This window comes from Balaenoptera ricei, chromosome 2, assembly GCF_028023285.1.
Source record: "Balaenoptera ricei isolate mBalRic1 chromosome 2, mBalRic1.hap2, whole genome shotgun sequence".
NCBI lineage: Eukaryota > Metazoa > Chordata > Mammalia > Artiodactyla > Balaenopteridae > Balaenoptera > Balaenoptera ricei.
In genome coordinates this window covers 49,867,506-49,887,463 of record NC_082640.1, presented here as the reverse complement: position 1 = coordinate 49,887,463, position 19,958 = coordinate 49,867,506, and the positions used below count along the sequence as shown (strand labels likewise).

Below are 19,958 nucleotides of genomic sequence, written 5' to 3'. Positions count from 1 at the left end.
AAATACTGTCCAGAAATTATTTCAGTTGTGCTTTAGCAAGAAAAGAATGGATCTGTGCTATATAGCACATGCCTTTTGGAATCCCTCATTGGACTTTGCTGGACCACTGGCTGAAGGAGTTAGATTCCTGTTAGTGGCAGAGACTCTGCCGTCCCTTTGCTGTCCCTGTCCACTCTCCCCATGGCTCCTCCAGGGTGTGCCAGCAGGGGCCACAACATCAGAGAACACTTCTGTTCTTCTTGGGAGCCCCTGGTGCTTTCTTTCTGCAAGGCTGTTTCTCCCACATGGGACCAGCTGGCTCACCAGTCCCAGCCTATGATACACACATGCCTCAAGGGTGTATCATGTGTTTTGTCTGGAAACAGGCAGCACGCTTTTCCTTTGTAGGCAGTTTCTCCTTTCGGTTGCAATTTGAGTGGCTTATCCTGGGTAGGCTTGGGGATGAGAAACAGTGTGACCACTTGAATGCTTCCACCAGTTGCTTTTTGTAATGTGGACTGTAAAGACACCTAGAATAAAAGCATATCTTTACGATTTTTTTTAATGCAAAAGACAGACTCAACTCTCTGTGTTTTGGGTTGGTTTATTTTCAACAGCATGTACTGCATCCCTTGCGAAGGCCCTTGTCCCAAAGTGTGTGAGGAAGAAAAGAAGACAAAGACCATTGATTCTGTCACTTCTGCTCAGATGCTCCAAGGATGCACCATCTTCAAGGGCAATCTACTCATTAATATCCGACGCGGCAGTAAGTGTTCCATCTCCCTGGAAGAGAGGGCCAGATCTCTTGGTTTTCTTTTGTTGATGCTTTTCCTACTCATCCATGACTCACAACTAAAATATGGGCCTAGAAAAACAACATGGTGCGTAAGCCTCATGCTCAATGCCCCTCCTTTGAGTTTCCCTCAGAGATAAAAAACAGATTGAAAGGCCATCTGATTTTTAGCCATTGGCACAGAATTTATTTCTTCAGAGGGTCATCCCTCATCTTTCTTAAGTCGCATCTTACGCAGGATACACACATCCCAACACGTACAAACCCCAGAAGAGACCGATGGATCAAAGGTATGACTCAGCAGTCTCCAGCCGGAGCCAAGTCCGCAGAGCTTTAAGTCCAAAGAGTCTTGGTTACTTGGATATATTGAAGATACTGAGCCAGGGAAGAGTTTAATGATATCACTTTAAAATTTTATTAAGTCCAAAAGTGGCTGATCTCCAAATTTATTTCTGAGAACCAAAAGAGATAAAAGTATATGTATGTCATCATGCATTTAAAGCTTCCATCTCACCCTCTACAGGATCCCCATTATTTGCAGTAGATGGCGTTCCTGGTAATTGCATTTGTGTGAAGCATTTCCTGTTGACTTATTTGGTGATACTTTCAGTTCTGATCTGTAATTGAGAAGGGCTTCTAGTAACGGTGCCTTAAATTCTTCACCACTGGAACCACTTGGTGAAGGTACTGATAATTTTGTAAACTAGGAGAATTATAATAAGAAGGAGTTGAGGTTGAAAGGAATTTTTTTCTAATTCCTTTTGTGAAGAAATTTTTTTCTTTTTTTTTATAGTTTGAGGGGCAAAAATGACTTATTTATTCTGTGCATTTACTTTTCCTTAATACCATTTGTACAATGAGTGAGCTCTATTCTTATGGTTTAGAGATGGCAGCAACAAGTTTTCTGCTTAGTTCTTTTGAATTTTTGGATAGCCCTTGATTTTCACAACACCTTTCACTCCTCTACAACAAGAGATAACTTTGTTTCCACAGAGCTAGAATTTTCTTACTTTCATGGTATTCTGAAGTTTTATTCTTTTTGCACTTACTAGATTTCTTAATTTTTAAAAGAGATTTCCTCATTCCCTAGAACATATCCTTTAAATGGCTCACCTTTCTTTTTTTCTTATATTCCTATCCTCAAGATAAAAATTTAATCCATGAATTAAATCCATGGAGAAGTATAATTTGAGGAGGAATTGGTACATATTTGCGCGTGATGATGCAATGTGCCTTCCGGTTTATAGCCACCACAGGAGATCGGTTACACATCTCATTGGAAAGGTCCTTCCTCAGCCTTGACTAGAAGGCATCAGTCCTGCCCCACGTTTATTTATTTATTTATTTTTAAATAAATCTTTCAGATTTTGACTGTGAGGATTTATTTTAATTTTATTTTTTGTTTATTTTATTTATTTATTTATTTATTGGCTGCATTGGGTCTTTGTTGTGGTGCGCAGGCTTCTCTCATTGCAGTGGCTTCTCGTTGCGGAGCGCGGGCTCTAGGCGCATGGACTTTAGTAGTCATGGCATGCAGCCTCAGTAGTTGTGGCTCGCGGGCTCTAGAGTGCAGGCTCAGTAGTTGTGGTGCACGGGCTTAGTTGCTCTGTGGCATGTGGGATCTTCCCGGACCAGGGCTTGAACCCGTGTCCCCTGCATTGGCAGGCGGATTCTTAACCACTGCACCACCAGGGAAGTCCCCCGCCCCACATTTAAAATTCAGGATCTTTTCCTTGAAACATCAACTGCAGGCAACCGCTAGTCTTTACAACTTGAATTTCTCCTTCATTTCTCTTGGAAAACCATCAAGCTGTACATAAATGTAGGGTGTTACCCTGGAGGACAGTACACTTATTCTTTGATGTTTATCAATTGAAAGCAAAATAGAACCTTTTATCAACTAAGCCTTCACAAATCATACACAGTAAAATTCTGTTAGTTGAACCATACCCAGTTCATTATGGTATGTGTTATAATTTTGGCATAAGTTGAACTGAAGTTTATGTTTTTTATTTACTATGAGAAAAAAATAGGCTACAAAATTAAAGGAAATACACCTTTATACATCTTGTCATTTTTACACATCTATTAGCAACGATGTTCCCAACTATTTTATATCTGTGAGGATTATGAATGTGCATTACAGAAAACGTAGAAGCATAGAACTGAATTTTTAAAAATTACCTGCCGATAACCATTGTTAATGTTTTGGTGCATTTTCTTCCAGTCTTAGTAAGATGGAAGCTTTAAATATAGATCCCTGTATCTTAGGAACTAGAAATGCGGCAGAGGCAGTTCCTAATGAGACCGAGGAAATGTTGTTTATTTAGTCATGCCCTTGTACTTTGGAGGCAGCACTGTCTGTTGACAGAGCATATTAAAGAAGTTCCCTAGATGTGCCCGCCTTAGCTAATTGGCAGTCTGGTGTTTATGATATTACATTCTGTTAATCAGCCTGGGAGCTGCAGTACCCAGCCTTCTAGAAACTCCCCTTCCCTGGCCTTGGGGGCCCCATCCCAGGCGAGGGTGTTGAAAGCCAAGCTTAGGGAAACGCATTTTTGACAAGGGACAAGGGTCCTGTGATGCCCGAGCACCTCAGTGGCACCGTGAAAACAAGACCCGCACTGAATTGCTCTCCACACGTGTTTGCGAGAAACCAAGTGTGTCCGCCCCGCTCACGCTTAGTGAATGCTCAGTAACACGGTCCCCCTTACCGTAGACAACATCGCTTCGGAACTGGAGAACTTCATGGGACTCATCGAGGTCGTGACGGGCTACGTGAAGATCCGCCACTCCCATGCCTTGGTCTCCTTGTCCTTCCTGAAGAACCTTCGCCAGATCCTAGGAGAGGAGCAGCTAGAGGGGTAAGTGCTCCAAATTTCACGGGCTGACATTCTCCCACCACAGAGTAAGCAACCTGCATTTTAAAGTTCTGTGTTTCTAAGGGAAGAGCCCTTTCTCATTAAAAAGAAGAAGTGAAAATGACAGCAGTGTGGGCGCCCTGAGTGAGGACCCACCTCCTCACATGGGGTCTCGTGTAGTCACAATTCTCCATCCTCAGGACTGGGTTGTGACCCATCCAGGGTTACGTGTCTGACTGTGGCCAGCAAAGCAGCAGATGGGGCTGCAGTAGGGGCTCTTTCTGCCAAAAGCACTGGGAGTGGGTCTAAAGTGCTTACCTCTCCATGAAATCATCATTTATGGGTCCCTTATCTGCCTCAGGGTGCTGTAGTCCACTATGTAAAAGCCATTCCATCTTTTCAGATGTATCAGAACATCAGAGATTTGGAGGCATATGAACAGTTCATTTTGTTACAAAGAAATCTTGATTCACAGAATTGTTTCTATTGATCAGCTTGTAGGATTTGTGCTACTGATAGAATTTTTGCCTTCTGCAGAGACGTGCTTTGTGGTAAGGGTTTTAAACTAGCGGAGGCCTTTCACCAGAGGAGGAGTAAAAGCGGGTGCTTCCTGCACGCACAATTTCTCTCCAGCACTTAGCCCAGGTGTTCCTTTGCGTACATGCTTCTCTTCACCGACCCCCCTTTAAATACAGCTCTTGCCTGGCTTTAAGCTAATGCTTTGAAATAAAAGGAGACATCCATAAATGAGTTAATTCCTTCTAAAGAGAATTTGGGGAAATAATTTAGGAAAGCAAGAGGTGGGAAGGTCATGAGAAAGGTTGTCCTTGCTGATTTATGTGCCCTGACTGGATAAAGTTACCGCATAAGGGTTTCCTTACAGCCTTCCTGCTTTTTCTCAGACACACTCTTGGTCAGTCTTAAATTCTTAAAATTCCATCATCTGATATAGCTAAAGAGAGAGGGCAGCTCTTCATTCCATCCTTGAAAAGCACACTGTCCTCCCCGCTGGGAACACTGATTCTTTAGAAAAATGTCTTCCTTTTGGTGAATCCAAGGAGGCTGCCACTGTGCCCAGCCCAAGTGCCCCAGGTCACCGACATGGCAAGCCGAGGCTCTGCCAATTTGAGGTGATGGGGTTACTGTTGGTTGTATTAAATTTTAAAATGAATTTAGCACAGTTCTTTTATTTTTTTCCTCCAAGTAGGTTTGTGTTTCTGGAAACCCTGGTGTTGGTAAGCACTTTTGCTTTGGCATATTGGTACCTGCAAGTTTTCCTGCTGCTTGAGGATACACATTCTTTTTTTTTTTCTCCAGGCTGAGCAAGTGATATACATAGAGGGGAAAGCTAACAGGAGATTTTAATTAATTTTATTAGGAATTATTACATGATGTGATTACCTTTCAGTTGTGTGTTAACTAAAAGTGTTATGCACTTGAGTGTAGCTGAAAATTCAAGTGTGATTTTTATTTGCAAGAATATTTATGATGTATTTCTCATTATCTGAATCATGTGTAAAACCCAAAGTCCCAGTGGGGTCTTCTTACAGATGTATGTCATTGCTTAGGTGTTTGGGCCACTTCCAAGCTCAGCTAAGCTTCAGGCCCCTGCCCTGCTGATAGTACTTTAGATGTCAGGGAAGGGCAATGGTGAACCTGCTGCTGGTTAGTAGCCCTTGTAGCTCTGAGGATGCTGGGCTTCTAGCCTTGGATTCCTGCCTGCCATTGTTTGGAGGCTGTCTCTTTAGATACAGTTTGAGAACCTTGCCTCTCTTGATGGGAGCTGTGTTCTCTCAGCTGCCTTCCTCACCCATGACCCAAAATGTATGGGCCATCCTTGCTTGTGATGAATACCCTTGCTGGCTTTGTATCAGGTGTGACCAGTAGCAACAACTCAATTCTGTATTCCTCAGATTTAGGAAGAGGGTTAGGTCCAGCCCCTTTGCCTACTCCTCTCACTCCTGTAAGAAGGGAAGAGTCACACAGATACAGAGAACAAACTAGTGGTTACCAGTGGGGAGAGGGAAGGAGGGAGGGGCAATTTAGGAGTAGGGGATTAAGAGGTACAAACTATTACATATAAAATAAATAAGCTACAAGGATATATTGTACAACACAGGGAACATAGCCGATATTTTATAACTATAAATGGAATATAACCTTTAAAAATTGTGAATCACTATGTGTACACATGAAACTTATATAATATTGTACGTCAACTATACTTCAATAAAAATAAATAAATTTTTAAGAAGAATGCAAAATGAGCTATAAAAAGAGACAGTCTTCTGCTCAAACCTGAAAAAAAAAAGAAAAAAAAGGGAAGAGTGAGAGGGAGGAAGAGAAGAAAGGTAGATGATAAATAGATAAATGCCAGCAGTGCCGAGCAGAACTTGCAGAGTGCTACAGGGAAAGAAAAGACACATGCCATGGGCATGAAAAAAGAGTCAGGTATCTGATTAAGAAGATCAGACAGGGGACTTCCCTGGCAGTCCAGTGGTTAAGGCTTTGCCTTCCAATGCAGGGGGCGCGGCTTCAATCCCTTGTCAGGGAGCCAAGGTCCCACATGCCTCCTGGCCAAGAAACCAAAACATAAAACAGAAGCAATATTGTAACAGGTTCAATAAAGACTTTAAAAATGGTCCACATCAAAAAAACCTTAAAAAAAAAACAAAACAAAAACAAAAGAAGAAGAAGATCAGACAGGCTTCTGAGAAGAGGTGGCTTTTGAGATGGGCCTTGGAGGGTTTCCAGAAACAGCAAGCAGAGGGTAAAGAAAGGCATTTCAGGACAGGGCGGCAGCAGCAAAGGCAACGAGTCGAGGCATCCTGGGACCTGTTTGGCAAATAATACTGGAGAGGTAGGTGGTATTAGAATTACGTAAGCTGTTATGCACCCACTTGTGGAGGTTATAATTTGGATAGGCTGTGGAACCTTTTCAGGGCTTTTGTGTTACCGGAGTGTCAGTAGAACATTTCACTTGAGTGTGCTTTTGGTGTAAGCCAAGATGACTTTTACCCCACGGGTTCCCACACTTTGCTATACATTAGAATCATCTGGGGGCTTTTAAGACATCCTGATGCCCAAGTTGCACTCTGTCCCAATTCAGTCAAAATGTTTGGGGGTGGGATCCAAGCATATTGCTTTTCAAAAGATTCCCAGGTAATTTCAATGTGCAGCAAAGATTGGAAACCACTGTTTTACCCCTTTATTCCTTCTTCTCAGAAGCATATCCCCAAAGCCCTTTGATTTTTTTGCCTAAATATTTTCTTGTCACACTGTTCCTTAAAGTATGATTTTTCTTGTACCTCTCATAACCAATGAGAATATAAGTAAGTGCTTCCATTTGGTTCAGTGGGAAGAAAGTTTTGTAGCCTTTTGTTTTGATGAAGAACAGACAAATTTGTAGTACAGAGATCCTTTGTATGTGTCACCCTTAGCTTTCCAAACTGGAACTGAGACCCATCTCCAAATGTCTCCTGAGTAGCCCAGACCACGGAGTCAAGTCCAGAGTATGAAATTCAAGAACGTTACCTGGAGTAGACCTCTTAGTCCTCACTCAGAGTGAGCTGATTCTGGAATTTGATGTCCAGGCTGGGGACAGACATAGGCAAAATCACATCGGAACAGACAGCAGGGCTGCTGGTCTCTGGAGAAAGGGGCCGGACAACATAGGCAGTCTTCAGTTTGTCCAGAAGAATTCGGATGGCCAAGGCTTCCTTGAGGACATTACTCTGTGTAAGGTGATGTGTTTCTGGAGTAATAACCTTAGACCTAACCTAACCTAAGATCAAGGTTGTGCTATTTTGGAAGGAAATGGATTTTGGAATACACATGTACAAGATTCCTATGAAATGGCTAATTTTTAAGCCCTTGAATAAGAAAGAGAATATTTCTGTTCTCTGAAAAAATTCCCTTATTTGAACAACCGTATTTTGTGATACATCAGATAAATGAATTAAAATTTCAGATTTGTTGGTGCCATCAAGGATTGTTGCCCTGAAAAGAATAAGAGTAGATGGAGGTGGTGGGTTATAAGAATTGGAATTCTTGGATGCAGTTAGGCTTCTCGGCTCATGTTCCCGCCACTTGACTTTGCAACACTTTGTGCTTTATTCTGCCTTCTTGCAACTCTAAGATTAGGTCGCAACATGGCTGTACTTTAACACTTCTTCCAGACTTCCAAAAAATATACACTCAGACACGTGACTCAGCAGTTCCAGGCTCTACCCCAGTATCTACCCAAGAGAAATGAAAACATGTCCACAAAAGACTTGTATGTGATTGCTCATAGCAGTGTTATTCATGATACCAACCCCCACCACCACCAAAACACCCCACTGGAAACAATCCAAATGTCCATCAGCAGATAAATGGATAAATAAAATGTGGCACAATTACTGCCCAACAATAATGTAACAACATGAGTGAACCTCAGAAACATTAGGCTAAGTGAAAAAAAGCCAGACACAAAAGGCTACACATTTTGTGATTCCATTAATATGTGCTTTGTAGAAAAGGCAAAACTATGGCGGCAGAAAGCAGATCAGTAAAGAGCTGGGGATGGAATTGGAGATTGACCACCATCGGGAATGAAGAACTTCGGCGTGACGTAATGTTCTGAAGCTGCATCGTGGTGATGGTTGGACACCTGTATGAATTTACTGAAGCTTCTGGAACTGTACACTTATAATGAGTGAATTTTTTTGGTAGATAAATTATACCTCAGTAAAGCTGTTTTTAAAACCCTCAAAGAGGAAACATTTTCGGAGTATCTGTTTGGTGCCTAGTGCCACTTGAATATAAATTCCCACCCTTGCTGAACCTCCGAGGCTGGTGTAAATATTGAACTTTGGGGGAGATTGGACGTGGTATAAAGCAATCCGTTGCAGACAGGTTGGAGGCAGCATATGTGAAAAGACCAAATCCTGCATCAGTTGCAGATGGCTCGGCTGCCGGAGACAAGCCCCCATGTGCTGGGTTCTGATGCCCCCGAGGGACCACCCGAAAGAGGCCATGGTTTTTTCTCTGAGAAATGAAAGGGACTAATGATTTTTTTTTTTCCAATTTGTCAACAAAGTTTGGAAAGGGGGGAATGTCCCTTTCTGCCCCCATGCGCTGGAGACCCCACCCTCAGCCCCATCTGTACCAGGTGGGGAGAAGCCAAAGAAATACCTTGCCTAGAGTTATTGCTTAGTGAGAGTGGAGATGACGCTCCACCCCGATCTTTGGATTCCCACGTGCAGTGGTCCGAGCCCTGGACCCGGGGCTGTCTTCTAAGTACCACTCGAATCCCCAGCACTTTGCCTTCCTTTGCTTCCCAATCCTTCCTGCCCTTCATTCGAGCAGGCGGGGAGGTGGTGGTGTTGACAACTCAGAAGTAGGACAGCCCTGAGACTGGAGCCATAAATAAAACAGTTAGGTGTATAGTATGTGCTGGGCGTTTAGAATATTGATGTAGATAATATATAGATGTCCTCAAGGAGATAACCTCCCACATTGGTCTACATTTTGGCAGATGGGGCCCACCCAAGCATAGAAACAAACATTTTTTGCAACCTTGAAGAGAGCTGGGGCCAGGATACCAATATAGATAAAACCCAGGCACCACCGGAGCCTGTGTAAGGGACAGAAGAATAAACAGATCATTTTTTTAAATATGTTTTGAATGTAAAGGCAGTCAGCTTAGAAACAATAAGGAAATCACATTTACAGAATAATTGACTTAAACAGGCATTTCCTTTAGGAAACAATAAAATCTAAGTGTGTGTATATGTGTGTGTTGAAGATATGCAGACAAGTTTCTGCCTTTTACCGGCTCTTAATCCTCACCTGATCATGGAAGGAATGTGTGGGCAGCCGGGCCTCCAGCTGGGGTTGGGAAAACAAGAGCAATATTGACAGGCAGCTCGTGAATGGCTTGATTATCATTGTGATGAGGGTTTCACTTTTATTTTTCTGTCGCTTACACAAGCTCCATAATGCCCGGGTTTTATTGATATTGGTATCCTGGCTCCAGGCCTTCTCGGTGTTGTAAAAAAATGTTTATGTTTACTGTAAAAAGATAATCTTGCTTTTCAAAGTGATTAGTCACATACACAGAATTTCAGTGTGCCTGCCATTCATTTGTCAAATTCCTGATTTATAATTCATGCTCCCTCCCCTGGGGAGAAGCATGTTTTGTTCAGAAGGTATTTTCGGTGCGGTTATGTTCTCTGCTAGTGAAATTAGTTTACTAAAATAAAAGCCTCGTCCTAGGTTGAGTCAGCAATTTGACCTGGGTAATTGGCCTTTACTCCCGGCCCAGAGCTTTCTGCACCAACAAGGAGATTTTGTCCCATGTGGCCTACTTGGGAACCTGGGAGCAGCCAGACTCACGGGGTTCGTGTTGATGCCGCAGTGTCCTTCAGAGCTGGGAGTATTCCGAGGGCAAGAGTGGCCTATGATAGGAGGCATCTGCCTCCACCTGTGAACCCCTCCTCCGGTTGTAACTCTGCGGACACCCCTTCTCCCGGCAGCATCACCTGCAGCCTGGCAGTGAGGGAGCAGATGGGGGGGCACTGTGGATCCCACCTTCCACATCCCATGCCACCCTCCTCCTGCACACATGGCCTTGTGGTACGTAGCCCAAGTCTAGATTCCTTTGGACAATGTCTTACATTCCTTTTCCAGCAGATGTTGGGGAGTGAGCTCTTGCTGAAAGGAAAGGATTTGTTGACTTGCCAGTTTTTGTCACCTGGTTTGGTGGCCGTGAATGTGTCGAGGCCTCAGATGGGTTTCTGAGGAGTCTGGCTTGGTTTCTGAGGTGCTGCCTCTGGACTTATTGGCTCATTGTGCCCCTGTGTGGGCAGGATCCCCACCCCCACCCCCAGCACCTGCGCGGACGGGACCCGGTGCTCGTGGAGGGGCTGGGCTTCAGGCTGGGGGAGCAGATCCCACCTCAGCTCAGTAACTCGTCCTGGGCCCTTAAAACCGACAGGGAGCTCATATGACACTGTTTGTGCCCCTTGTTGTCCAATAAATGAGTAAACGGAGCTACAGAAAGCACTGAGTGACCTGCCTGTGGCTGTACAGCTCATAAATGGCGTTGCTAGTCTTGGACCCCTGTCTCTGAATGCCTCATGAATTCCCGGGGAAATGTACAGGTGGGCTTCACAGCACTGGAACCATAGCTTTTGCTTTGCTCTCGATGAGTGAGACTCAGGCTGTGGACTGACCGGCGGGTAGAGTCCTGGTAGAGGTCCTGGTCCGGGTGTAAGTGAACCTCACCGGATGCACAGGGGTGCCCAGTGGACACCACCCGGGGCAGAGGAGGTCTCTGGGCTTCTGTCTGGGCTGTCCCGGCTCTGGGAAGAAGGTTGGGATCCTTTCTTCTCTACTATTTATGTGTTGGATCCCTGAGTGGGTCCTAGAAATAGCTCAAAATGTGGCACCAGTTCTTAGACTCAGTTTTGTAGAAGGTGCTTGAGTGAGCCCCAGAAGGAAACAGGCTGGGGAATAGGAGGGGCAGAAGGGTCTGAGGTCTGTGGGGAGCAGACCTGTCAGCACAGAGGACTCAGATGGCATCTGTGACCCTGCCTGCCTGGTTTACCAACGGACCCAGAACAGAAAGGACCTGCAAGGCTCTTTCTCCAGACCCCAAGCTGGAGCTGTCTGCTCTCTTGCCTCCCCGGGTATGGGTTTGTCTCTGGGTGGCCAGTGCTAGTGGTTGCCGGTGCTGGCTGTCCCCCCACCTCTCCTTCAGAAGCAGCTGGGTCTGCTGATTCTGTGTCCACCCACTGGGAGCAGGACCGATGTCTGACTTGGTCGGCTTTGGACCCCCAGCCCCTCGGTGGTGCCCAGCATCTGTTAGACCAGTGCTTCTCCAAGTGTGGTCCCAGCATCACCTGGGCACTGGTTAAAAATGCAGATTCTCAGCCTACCCAGACCTGCTAATGAGAAACTCCTGGGGTGGGGCCCAGCCCTCTGAAAATAAGCTTTGTGCACCCTAAACTTGTTGGACACTGAGTTGCTGTTGCCTGGATGGGTGGCCTGGGGGACTGCCCATTGGGGGCCATTTATCCTCCTCCACCTTCCCTGGGGACTTCGGCTGAGGCTTTTCAGGGTGGGGTGAATCTGGAGGAGGGAGCTGACCCAGGGTTGGTCCACCCCCGAGTCTGTCTCCCTGTCCCATTCGCTCTCCTACCCTGTCATATGCTGCTGACAGCACGGATGGGATGGGATTTACCCCCAAGGATAATGGCAGACTTTCTACAGCAAATTTGTAAGCTGTTCCGGTTGAGTAGCAGAGCATATCTGTTCTCCCATGGACTGATTTCAAGCTCATTGTACATACTCTGCTTCAGAGAAATAACCAGAGGCATTTCTAGGGAATGATTTGAGTAGCATCCTCCAGTGTGAGAAGCATTATTGTTGGTAATAGGGGTCATCAAATTAATTAGTGTTTTATCTATTTTGATATTGTCCTTGAATCATATTGTTGCTATTGTTAACAGTGACTATTCTTTCTTAGATACCGTTAATAACTACATCTCTTACCAGCAAAGGCAGTGTTTTCTGGAGCCTTGTGGCGAAGAGGCACAGCATGGGGTGTCTGGTGGCAAAGGGCAAGGGTGCTGATGCTGATTTCTGTGCTTCTAGGAATTACTCCTTCTACGTCCTCGACAACCAGAACTTGCAGCAGCTGTGGGACTGGGACCACCGCAACCTGACCATCAAAGCTGGGAAAATGTACTTTGCTTTCAATCCCAAATTGTGTGTCTCCGAGATTTACCGCATGGAGGAAGTGACAGGGACTAAAGGACGCCAGAGCAAAGGGGACATAAACACCAGGAACAACGGAGAGAGAGCCTCCTGTGAGTGGACCCTCCTCCTATCTACACAGCAGCTTCCGTTCGTGGCCCCCTCCTTGTTTCACATGAGGCCTCCTTAACGAGCACTTTGCTCACACGTGGATATCTTCAAAGGCAGTAGTGGGGCAGATTCATATTTGTAAATTTTCCATAGCATCTATTTGTGTGTGCTAAACATTTATAAATGTGTTCTCACTCAGATTTTAAAGAGGTGCTTACAGAATACACAGAGTCAAGTGTCTTTTATGCTCAGGCACACCATTGGATTATTTTCTAGGGGAGAGCTGGTCCTGTCCAGCCCTGGGAGGGAGCAAGTCCGGCCCTCCATCTCTGGAGTGGAGGGGAGGCCAGGGGCCCCCGTCCCTGATCTGGCCTCCTCCTGGTTCCTACCACAACATGAAAAGTGGAGGGAGCCTGCCTCCCTGGATTGATACTGCTTTTTAAATTTAGAACAATGTAATTATAATCTTACACTGGTTATGAGACTTCTGCTTTAAGGTTTTGCCTCTGAGCAGTGAGTTTCTCACCTAACCCTGTATGTAAAACTGCTTTTAAAAATGGTGTGGTTCTGTGTGGCTGGATCAAGTTATAAAAATAGACTCTCCACCATCGGCTTTTGATAAGGGACAGGTATTAGAAAAAAATAATCTACGTGATCCAGGGTGATTTGCACGTGCACTCACAGGCGCAAGAGAATCTGCGAAACCGTCAGCATTGGACTTCGTTTTGCTGGCTCTGGATTTACCTGGTAGACACTCGAGTTGCTCAGGAAGAGTTTTTAGAGTTGAGAAACCAGACGCAGAGCTGAAGGGCCTTCTCCCTCACATGCCCCGCCCCAGCCCTCACCACATTCCCCGTTCAGACCATAGCGGAAGCGGATGCAGCAGAGTGCTGTCAAAGTGTTTTTCTCCTTAGAGTCGACCAGTCTGACCTGTCAGATCATGAATACAGTAGCCATTTATTTTCCTTTGAAAAGGAAATCATGTTTCCTCTCTAAATAACACTTTAGCAGGAACTGCAACGTTTTTCCCATCTCAATCTATCACGTTTTGCCCCAGAGACTTCTCAGTTTTTAACTGCCTTTAGCCTCTGCTTCACCTGCTGAGGGTGCAGTGGGAGTCGGGCAGACACGGGGGGAAGGACAATTCGTAGGAGAACTTCGCGTCTCCACGAGGGGGGCAGTCATCAGTTCTTCCCGGGTTCTCATCGCAGTTTGAATCAGGTCCGGGAGCACGAGGGGGCTCGGGGCAGCATCCCCGTCATGCCTCACCAGCAGAGGCTTCCTTCCCACAGAGCACAGAGGCTGTTCCAGGTGAAATGGGTCTGATCAGCGCTCAATCCATCCCCCGCTGCGCGTCAGCACTAGCTGGAACCGCCAAGGCGTTCTTGTGTCCTCCATCCTGTGGTCCTTCTCTTCCAGGTTAGGAATCACTCACAGGTTCACGTCCGGGGCCACCAAGTGTACTAAACAAAGGACCGAGCCCCTTGGAGGCCACGTAGCACAATGTTTGGGTCCTTAGTAGAAACAAGAAAGCCACTGAGAAGTCCAAAAAGGGGCTTTGCAAGTACAGACAGCTTTGGGGGAGAGGGCCATAGTGCAGGGCAGGTGACCTCTCAAGACACGTGGAGGGAAAGGACATAGATGGGTGTCACTCATGGATGTGCCTCTGCCCCAGGTGAAAGTGACGTCCTGCACTTCACCTCCACCACCACGTGGAAGAACCGCATCATCATCACCTGGCACCGGTACCGGCCCCCTGACTACAGGGACCTCATCAGCTTCACCGTCTACTACAAGGAAGCGTGAGTGTCTGTGCTTGGTGACGTGTTGGCAGGGCTTCATCCTCGCCACCCTCCTGTCTGTCATGTGACATCCATCACCGCCAGTGACAGCTACAAACAAAAAAGTGTTAGCTTGAGGCCTTTCATTCTTCAGTGGGTGATTAGAGGTGCTTGAATAAAATAAGTCCAAAGGGGAAAACTTGTTTTGTGGAGAATTAGGTCAGTCCAAACATTCATGAATGGGGATGGAGGGCCTGGTTGCAATATCATTGCAGCCTTGGTCCCCCCTAATCCATAGTCTGGGAACACCCCTCAGGATGCTCGGCTCCCCTTGAGGTGACCCCCAGGTGGGTCCATCATCTATTCTGGTCACTCTATCTGTGGCCCCTCCCAAGGTGTGGCCTTCTGCTCTAGGTCATAAGCCCTCCAAACAAGGGACGGAGAATGGAGAAAGACTGACCTCCATGTCTCAAACCTTTCAGAATTTCTCCCAAAATCTACTGGGGGCTTTTCTTGTGCCTTCAGAGGACATTTGCCTGCCGGGGCAGCCAGGACATCCCTCCAGATGGCAGCTCTTCTTGGTCTCCCCCTTCCTTCCTTTGCCTCCTGTATCCAGGCGGTTCCCCCAGGCCTCTTAGTCACCCTCCTCACCCAGGTCCCACCTTGATGCCATAGGTCCCTTTCCCAGGTGCTTGGCTTCCCCGGAGCTGGAACCAGAGCCACCAGTGGCAGCATCTGGTACCCTTTCCCCCTGCTGGAGCCGGGGCCCTGGGAGTGCCATTGCCATGAGAAAAGCAGGATGCGGGATTATCAGGCATTCATTGTCCCTGCACATGGGAGTCACTCATCTTCCATCACAACGACAGGGAGGGGTGTGTGAATGTCTGTTTCAGAAGCCAGTGGCTGTCTGGCCCTTTCATCTGAGAGGCGTGGAATCCCTGCCCAACTCCGCATCTGTGCAGAATCATCATCTTCTTTAACAGTCTACCAGTGCTCTGACAGTGACGTTAGTGTCTGAGATAATCTGGAAACGAAATATTTGAATGTTATCAGATACTTAAGCAATCAGAATTGTTTGTGAGCATATTAGATTTTAGAAGCTGTATTTGAGAAGCTGTTTTTCTGTAGCAAAGGCATTTTTCTCCAGAAGTTATTCTTTATCAATAATGATGTTTGCATTAAACGACTACACTTGTTTTTTCTTAATGGTGAAAAAATGGGGACGAGAGGGAAAGAGCATTTGCGTATATTCTTAAGGAGCAGCATTTCCAATCCCAGTAATTATGGAACTTCTTCTTCCTGAGGCAGAGGGTTCGATTCTATAATGTGTACAGAACTGTGTGAAACCTGGAGTCCGGTGGCTTAATTTTATTCTTCTATAAAGATCTAATTGATGACTCGTTTTATCTAGAATTCCCATTATAGAAAGTATGATGTGGGAGGCCCTTGGGGGGAGGTTTCTGAGAGCTTTGATGTCAGCGGCCTAAAACATTCTCTGAGCTTCATCGATTGTGTTTCAGACCCTTTAAAAACGTCACAGAGTATGACGGGCAGGATGCCTGCGGCTCCAACAGCTGGAACATGGTAGATGTGGACCTCCCACCCAACAAGGACGTGGAGCCCGGCATTTTACTGCATGGACTGAAGCCCTGGACACAGTATGCCGTTTACGTCAAGGCTGTGACCCTCACCATGGTGGAGAATGACCACATCCGTGGAGCCAAGAGCGAGATCTTGTACATTCGCACCAATGCTTCAGGTATTCACGCACCATCCCCGCCGTCCCACGCCTCGTCAGCTCAGGGTCCTCACTCATGACAAGATGTAGTCAGAGGGCTGACACTGGGCTATGCCTGTTGTCTCTCCCTGTCCTGGGCCAGTCTGTCTTTTATTTGTCTGTCTTGTCAATATATAATACTGTATCATATTTCTTTCTCACTCCCAATACCCTAGCCTCTTCCAGGCCATCTTCCGGACTTGCTACCATCTTCCATTATCATTCTGACTGTCCTGGACCAGTGAGCCCAGGTCCTCCAGGGTGCTGGGTTGGTTTCATTGGGAGGCCCAGACTGGATACAGTCCTCTAAGGCTGCCCTTCTTGTTTATTTGGATAGTTGGACCTCTGGGAACTGAAACCCTGGTTGTTGTTCCAATTACCTCAGGTGGCTCCCTGGTTTCTCACCTTCATCCCGTAGTGGCTAGGGTTCCAAGAAAGCAGACAAAAGTTAAAAAACATGAGATGAACCATGTTGTGGACATTCCAAGTTTTCACTGATGAAAATGTGCCTCCTTCTCCCCTGATCTCCGCTTTCTAAACCAACTCATTTCTCAACTCCAGAATCTGGAACTAAGGAGAGCAAACATTTGTGTATATTTTCCAAGTATATAAAAACCAGGTTGGAAGTAGGGAAATGCACATCATTTTAAAAGGCACTGATAAACATTCTTTGATGATAGCCATTGTTACAATACGTAGGCTGTTTTAAAATACGCATAAACTGGCACGAAATGAATCTAAATGGCAAAGAGGGTGAGGAAAAAATGTTGGTGGGGAAATCCTTTTGCTCGTGTTCTCCTGCCCCCTCCTCCCTTCCCCTCCCCTCCCCTCCCCTGTTCCATCTCTATGATCCTCTAAGTGGCTACGATCATGTCACTGATGGCACAATGTTTATATCAATAAATGTGACACAGGCTTCTGATTCTAGGCCTGGGATGTTGTAGCAGAGGCTCAAAGGCAACAGAACAAGTTGTTCAGCCTAAAAATTTGCAAGTAATTCATTGTAGCTAATTTGGGGAAAATAAAAGTCTTTCTTTGTTAAGACCAGTTCTTAAGAAACTTGTTTCCTTTTCCCAAAGATGGAAAACAAAGCACTGTACAAATTGAGTCAGTTTGCTCTATTTTGGCGTCTGTCCTCACAAGTGGTAGGGACAGAGAATGACTTGGTCCATGGCCTAGGCTTTTTTGTGACACCTGTTATTGAAACATCTAGGGGTGAGCTGTGTGTTTCTGAAATACTTACTCTAGGAAGCACTAAAGTGGCCTAGCATTCAGTAAAATGTTTTCCCAGAAAAAGTTAGTATTAGGGCTTTCCTGGTGGCGCAGTGGTTGAGAATCTGCCTGCCAATGCAGGGGACGTGGGTTCGAGCCCTGGTCTGGGAGGATCCCACATGCCGCGGAGCAACTAGGCCCGTGAGCCACAACTACTGAGCCTGCGCGTCTGGAACCTGTGCTCCGCAACAAGAGAGGCCACAACAGTGAAAGGCCCGCGCGCCGTGATGAAGAGTGGCCCCCACTTGCCGCAACTAGAGAAAGCCCTCACACAGAAACGAAGACCCAACACAGCCAAAAATAAATATAAATAAAAATAAATAAATTTATAAAAAAAAAAAAGTTAGTATTAGTCATAACTTTTTCCTAAAGTGTCCTTCCTTACAAGTGTTCAGACCCTTGTATATAAAATTTTGTACCTTAAGCTTTCAAATTTTAAAAGCAGCTTACATGACCATTATGCTTAAGTGACATACAACGAAGGTGTCTTTTGCACTTTGGAAAATCCACCAAAACTGATGCTTTTTTCTGAACCCAAAGAGAATAAGATTTCAGTGGTCCCTGGATGCATTTGCCCTTTATACACAGTTCAGCTCCAAGTTTGGGTTTAGGGGCAATAGTAAGTAGATATTGACCAGATTCTTATGCTTTGCCTGTAAATCAATGTTCTTTTGCTGGTAACAGAGTCCGTTACTTGAAATCGGGGCTTTATGTGTGTTCGAGGTGTTTTTAGACTGCTTCTCATAGTTATGACTCCATAGTTCCACTGAATCATGATTATACAATCAGTAGATTTACTGGCCCTTTGCACCACTTTTTCCTCCAAGCCCCCCGCCCCAACTCTCTCTCTCTCTCTCTCTCTCTCCCCCCCTCCCCACTCTCTCTCCGCAGCACCCTTTTTACCTCCCCCTTTCATTTTGGCTTTTTGCCATTTTTATCAGAGATTCAAAATCTCAGATGAAATGCAAGTCAGTCAGTTTTACCATTTGCTGAAACTGCTGGCGTTAAATGTTTTGGAGGATGGCAGCTGTAGTAAATGAGGAAAGTCCAGTGTTTGCATTAACTGTGGGTTTTAAGTCATCCATTCCAACCCTAGCTGTGCCTCCACCACCCTTTTCCATCTGCAGCTCAGTAATGTTTGTTATCACAGAGAACTGATATTATAAAGGGAAAGTAATACAATTTCAAAGCAAGGTTCGGTTTTCATTTTGTGTGTTCAGTGTTTACCGCCATTTTCCTGTGGGGATCAGACTTTTGGCTTCTTGTGGGTTTGCGCTGGGTATCTGACAGCCAGGATCTTGAGTTCGTTCCATTTTCTGAAATGTCCTTTGTCCCCCTTTCCAGTTCCTTCCATCCCCCTGGATGTACTCTCAGCATCAAACTCCTCTTCTCAGCTGATCGTGAAGTGGAACCCTCCTTCCCTGCCCAACGGCAACCTGAGCTACTACATCGTGAGGTGGCAGCGCCAGCCCCAGGACAGCTACCTTTACCGGCACAATTACTGCTCCAAAGGTGAGGGTGGGAGGGGCAGGGGACACCTGTGGCTGTGACTCCCAAACCCCGAGGCCACACACATCGGGGCCAGCGTCAGCCGTCTGTCGGGAAGCAGCTGTGGTCGTGAGCCCAGGTGCTGATGGCTCTTCCTTTCCTCACCAGCCTGTGTAACTTGGCTCTCGTTGTGCTACTCTTTTCCAAGCAGACAAAATCCCCATCAGGAAGTACGCCGATGGCACCATCGACGTCGAGGAGGTGACGGAGAATCCCAAGACCGAAGTGTGTGGTGGGGAGAAAGGGCCGTGCTGCGCTTGCCCCAAAACCGAAGCCGAGAAGCAGGCCGAGAAGGAGGAGGCCGAGTACCGCAAGGTCTTCGAGAATTTCCTGCACAACGCCATCTTCGTGCCCAGGTACCGTGTCCTCTGAGAGGGTCCTTGGGCAGGTCCTGGTGCTTTCTCTCCACCCTGTGGTGTGTAGGTCGACAGCCTCAAAGTGAGACCCAGCGGCCGTTGAGGAGGGACAACAGTGTAGGCGGCCGGCTTGGCGGGTGGGATTCCTACCCAAGCCACTCAGCCCTCGTGGAAGGGGCCGGAGCTCACGGCCTGGGCTGTGGGGGGCTGTTGGTGTGACAGGTGACAGGTGGGGCTGCCCTGTGACCGCCCAGCCCCTGCGGGAGGCACGTGGGCACAGAAAGCGGCAATCACCTGGCCAAGCACACACCAGCAAGCGGAGGAGCCCTCCGCTTGGGCCCTCGGTTGCCCTTTCCACACCTCCCTGCAGCCTCCCAGCCTGGCCAAGGAGGAGCGAAGGGAAAGGGAGAGACTCAGAGTCAGTTTTGAAAGGGGCCCAACTTCAAAGCATAACCGAGAGCCACTGGCACCCTTGACAAGCAGTTTGTGAAGCCGTGCAAAAGACAGCCTTTCCAAGCCAGGCAGCCCGACCCTAGGGCATCTGTCTGCTCCGCTGCTCCAGCCTCTGCTTCTGCCTAGTGGGGACAAAAGCGGAGGAAAATAAATGTTTAGAGCAGAATTATTCAAATAGCCAAAAGCTGAGAACAACCCATGTGTCCACCAGCAGATGAATGGATGAACCAATGTGGTCTTGCCCTGCAATGGAATATTATTCAACCCTGTAAAGGAATGAGAGAT

General features: G+C 46.5%; 1 protein-coding gene across 2 annotated transcripts in view; it reads left to right on the top strand.

Annotated features, from left to right (window-relative positions):
- Nucleotides 1-19,958, top strand: part of IGF1R (insulin like growth factor 1 receptor) — a 312,032-nt gene that overhangs the window by 249,450 nt on the left and 42,624 nt on the right. Inside the window, exons 4-10 of one of the 2 annotated variants that reach the window (XM_059912583.1) lie at nt 597-745; nt 3,492-3,636; nt 12,274-12,488; nt 14,162-14,288; nt 15,788-16,026; nt 18,661-18,828; nt 19,016-19,220. In XM_059912583.1, the coding sequence (XP_059768566.1) occupies nt 597-745; nt 3,492-3,636; nt 12,274-12,488; nt 14,162-14,288; nt 15,788-16,026; nt 18,661-18,828; nt 19,016-19,220 (1,248 nt within the window). Of the gene's footprint in view, nt 1-596; nt 746-3,491; nt 3,637-12,273; nt 12,489-14,161; nt 14,289-15,787; nt 16,027-18,660; nt 18,829-19,012; nt 19,221-19,958 lie in introns of both variants that reach the window. The other variant, XM_059912582.1, reaches the window with a different exon arrangement.